The 4,426-nt window shown below is 62.7% G+C and overlaps 1 protein-coding gene across 1 annotated transcript in view; it reads left to right on the top strand.

Moving 5' to 3' along the window:
• Nucleotides 1-3,877, top strand: part of CACNA1A (calcium voltage-gated channel subunit alpha1 A) — a gene marked incomplete at its 5' end in the record, with an annotated part of 168,357 nt that extends 164,480 nt beyond the window's left edge. The window contains 6 exons of the mRNA XM_023524598.1: nucleotides 49-158; nucleotides 269-407; nucleotides 564-677; nucleotides 1,948-1,983; nucleotides 3,048-3,234; nucleotides 3,522-3,877. Of these exons, the coding sequence (XP_023380366.1) occupies nucleotides 49-158; nucleotides 269-407; nucleotides 564-677; nucleotides 1,948-1,983; nucleotides 3,048-3,234; nucleotides 3,522-3,877 (942 nt within the window). The remainder of the gene's footprint in view (nucleotides 1-48; nucleotides 159-268; nucleotides 408-563; nucleotides 678-1,947; nucleotides 1,984-3,047; nucleotides 3,235-3,521) is intronic.
• Between the last annotated feature and the right edge of the window lie 549 nt (nucleotides 3,878-4,426).

The following is a 4,426-nucleotide window of genomic DNA, read 5'->3' as shown; positions in this document are numbered from 1 at the left end:
CCACAGCACCCCCATCCAGTGCACACATACTCCTCTCTGCCTCCCCAGAACCGGACACCCCTCATGTTCCAGCGCATGGAGCCCCCATCACCAACGCAGGAGGGGGGGCCTGGCCAGAACGCCCTTCCCTCCACCCAGCTGGACCCAGGAGGAGGCCTGTGAGTGTGGCTCCGGCCAGGAGGAGGGGATGGAGGGGCAGGGGCACCAGTCCCAGATGCAGAAGCCCCCGAAGTGCCCACTGCCACGCTGGCCTGTGTCCCACATGCAGGATGGCTCACGAAAGTGGCATCAAGGAGAGCCCTTCCTGGGTGACCCAGCGAGCCCAAGAGATGTTCCAGAAGACGGGCACATGGAGCCCGGAGCGGGGGCCCCCTACTGACATGCCCAACAGCCAGCCCAACTCTCAGGTGCCTCTGTACCCTCACTGCCCCAAAGGCTTGGACCAAGCAATACAGGAGGGCGGGGTCTGGGCCCTCTGCCTGCAGTTCCAGACTCGCCGGGCTGTCCCTGGGGTCCTAGCAGCTAGCCCCGGGGCTCACCCAGCCTTGCCATCTGCCCCGCAGTCTGTGGAGATGCGAGAGATGGGCCGGGATGGCTACTCAGACAGCGAGCGCTACCTCCCCATGGAAGGCCAGGCCAGGGCCACCTCCATGCCGCGCCTCCCCGCGGAGAACCAGGTGAGCGCTTTCACCCATCCCCCTGTGGTGGGACTTGTGCCCCAGAGGCCTTGCATCCCACAGCCCAGGGCATCTCCTTCCTCCAGAACTCAGGCCTGGGCGGGGTCTCCTGTGCCCTCAGCAGCAGCACGCAGACCCCACGTGGCCATACCTGGGGCACCTGGAGGACTCAGTCTTCTTAGCTCCTTCCAATGAAGGGCAAAGAGAAAGGGGCTCCCTTGGGGCAGAGTGTGGTAACCACTGCCAAGTGGCTTGTCGCTGCCCTGTTTGTGGGTGCTGAGGTGGGAGGATGTGGAGGACACATGTGGGAATGTGGGAGGTGATTTATGAGACTATAAGCATGCACACACACACAGACGTGCGCACATATACACGTAGACACGTGTTTTCATACACATGCACACACATGCATGTGTGGGTCTGCTCTCAGGAACCTGACAGGTTGTAGGACCTGGTGGCAGAGTGTGGGGAGGGCCTGGGACAGCTGGGGTTCATCCTGTCTGGTCTCTGTGGGGGCCACTGGGGAGGGGCAGTGGCGTGTGCCTGATGTGTGTCTGTGTGTAGCTGCTTTACTCAGCTGCAGGGCCCTCTGGGGGTGGGTGGGTATGCAGATCCTGCTGCTCCAGACCCACGGGGTCAGAAGCCAGAAGCATGGCTGGCTGCCCACCCAGCCCGAGAGGCAGGGCAGCATGTCTGACTGTGGCAGGCTGCCTGTGTGCTGTGCCAAAGCATCTGCACGGGGTGGCAGGCTGCGCTGTGCCTGGCTGGGCCAGGGTGGCCCAGGGGCCTGGCCTCTGGCTGCTGGGAACTTGGGCGGGGGGCACCCAGCCTGCATGTGGCTGCCCGGCCCCATCCTGCCAGCCTCCCTCTCCACCCCAAGACTTAGCTGCTGGGCCCCAGGAAGCGGGTTGGGACAAACCCAGCTGATGGCCAGCCCCCGCCCCCCAACAAGCTTTGAGTGTCAGCTGGAGACAGGGCTGGGGCATTGCATGAGGCAGAGCCCGGGGGCAGGGGCCTGCAGCCACGCCATCCCATCTGTCTGTCTCCTGCCTCTGCCATCTGTCTGTCTGTGGTATCTCCTGTCTGTCTCCTCTGTGCCTCTGGGAGGACTGCTGGTGGATCAGGGGTCACCCACTCACCAGGGACTTTAACCTCTCTTTCCATCCTTCCATCCTCCCTCTCACTCGAGCTCACTCCCTCTCTCAGCTTTTATATTTATTTTCTTCTTTCTGTTTTTTTCTGTGTGCACCATCCCATGGGGCTGTGACAGAGGAGAAGGGGCCGGCCACGTGGGAATAACCTCAGTGTATGTACCGCAAGCCCGCCTGCTGCCCAGCTGGGCTCCGGCCCCCTCTTCCCGCCCACCCCCCCTCAGGGGAGTCCTGTCATCTCTGCCTACCCAGACCCTTTCTTTGCAGACCACGTTCCCTCCCCCATGGAGCCCCATCTTCCTGTGTTGTGTTCTCTGTGTGCCCCACGTGTGCACTGGGGGAGGTGGACCTGCCCCACCTCTCTTCCCCCTCCACCCCCTTTCCTCAGAGCCCCCAAGCCAGGGGGTCCATCATTCCAAGAATCCTGACCTTCCCCCTACACCTGGCCCACTCTTTCTCATTCTCCTGACCATTCCTGACCCTCTGGTCCTGCAGCAATATGGCCCTTAAAACTCCTGCCTCGGGCAGTGCCACCAGCCACTCAGCTGGGCCAGGTCCTAGGGGGTGTCTGCCCTGTTCTCCTCCCTTCTTCCAGTTGTAGGGAACCAAAGGCCCCCCTCTCTCCATGGCTTGATTCCGGGGGTGCAGCACACACAGGCTCCCAGGCTGTGGGGCAAGGATGAGAAGGCAGGTCTCCCAGGACCTCAAGTGCCAGGGCAGCCCCCCAGGTGGGCAAGAAAGCCCGAGCCCTGCTGGCCGAGGAAGACAGTGAGCTGGGGTGCTGGGCTCCGAGCCCTGAGCCTATATGCCTGACAGCCATGGAAGTCAAGGCTTCGCACCCTCCAAAAGAGCAGGCGGGGGTGAGGACAGGGCATGCTGCCCAGTGCCCGGGTCCAGGTTTGCACTGGATGGGAAAGGTCTTCTCATCAGCTGGCCTGCATGTCTCTGGCTGGACCCCAATGCTGGGGGATACCCCCAGGGGTGGTCCTGAGAAGCAGCAAGGGTGAATCAGATGGAGCCTTCTGGCCAGAACCCAGGATGGGGTGGGGGGAGGACAGAGGTGTCCCAGGGCCCTGGTTAATCAGGAGTCAAGCCCCTCCCCTCCTCAGATCCTGCTCCCGGATGGTCACACACCATCACTGATGGCCAGTGGGGCAAGACAGACCTAGACCACTTGGTGCCAGCTGCTGACCCCAGCCCACCCACCTGTCCCCCCCAGACCATCTCAGACACCAGCCCCATGAAGCGCTCAGCCTCCGTGCTGGGCCCTAAGGCCCGGCGGCTGGATGACTACTCCCTAGAGAGGGTGCCGCCTGAGGAGAACCAGCGGCACCACCAGCGGCGCCGTGAGCGCAGCCACCGCGCCTCCGAGCGCTCCCTGGGCCGATACACAGACGTGGACACAGGTGGGCTGCCCCTCAAGGCCCAGGGACCAGAGGCTCTACCAGGGGCCAGGGGAGGGGAGAGGGGAACTGCAAACATGGGGGGATAGGCACAGAGAGAAGAAGGGGAGGCCTAGATGGGACCAAGGGGGCCAAGCTGGACCATAGGAGCCCGGGAACCAGACCCTCAGTGCCCATGAAGCCCTTCTTGGTCCAGGGAAGGTGCCCCTCTCTATGCACACGCCCCCTTGCCGGTCTCCCGTGTGCATATCCTGCCCTACCCTTCCCTGTCTGATCCCTGTCTGGCCCAGGCTTGGGGACAGACCTAAGCATGACCACCCAGTCCGGGGATCTGCCACCGAAGGAGCGGGACCAGGAGCGGGGCCGGCCCAAGGACCGGAAGCACCGGCAGCACCATCACCACCACCACCACCACCACCCCCCACCCCCTGACAAGGAGCGCTATGCCCAAGAGAGGCAGGACCACCGAGCCCGGACCCGGGACCAGCGCTGGTCCCGCTCCCCTAGCGAGGGCCGAGAGCACATGGCACACCGGCAGGTGGGTGTGGCAGGAGTTGCCCCAGACCCCAACATGGGGGACCCTGAGGCGGGGGGCACATCCCACAGCCCTCTGGGCAGGGTCTTCACTCCCCACTGTGACCTCTGACCCCGCCCACCACCGGGCTCCTTCCCAAGCCAAGGAGGGCCCGGGAAGGGGTGGACATGGCCCCCGCCACTCTGGTCCCCTACTCTGACCCCCAGCCCCTGCCCACCTGCCGTCCCCCCCGCCTGCAGCTGCTTCCTCTTTGGTTGTGGATCACGTTTGAGTTCCGGCCAGCCTGGTCCTTACGGCTCATGCCTTGCTGGCTGCCCGCTGCCTTTCGCTTTCCTTTAACCCGGCTTCCGTTTTTTGTTTCGATTATGATTTCTGTCCTCTGGACCCTGTGAGTAATTTTTGAAACTTCTGCTATTTTAACCCCGAAACTTACAAAACTCCATTTCTCATTTCTCTTTTCACTTTGTTGTGTTGGTTTTTGACTTCTCCCGCCCTCCTTGTCTCTCTCCCTTGCCCTCCTCCCCCACCTCCTCCTCCCCGTACCGCCTGTCCTCCCCCTCTGTCTCTTTGTGGCTTGTTGCTTTTTTTCATTTTTTTCCATTCAAATGTCCTGTGTCCCCTTCTCTTCCTCCCCACCTGCCCCTCTCCTGTCCTTTGGTT

This window comes from Pteropus vampyrus, unplaced genomic scaffold (genome assembly GCF_000151845.1).
Source record: "Pteropus vampyrus isolate Shadow unplaced genomic scaffold, Pvam_2.0 Scaffold482, whole genome shotgun sequence".
Lineage (NCBI taxonomy): Eukaryota > Metazoa > Chordata > Mammalia > Chiroptera > Pteropodidae > Pteropus > Pteropus vampyrus.
This window is presented reverse-complemented; position numbering and strand designations above follow the sequence as displayed.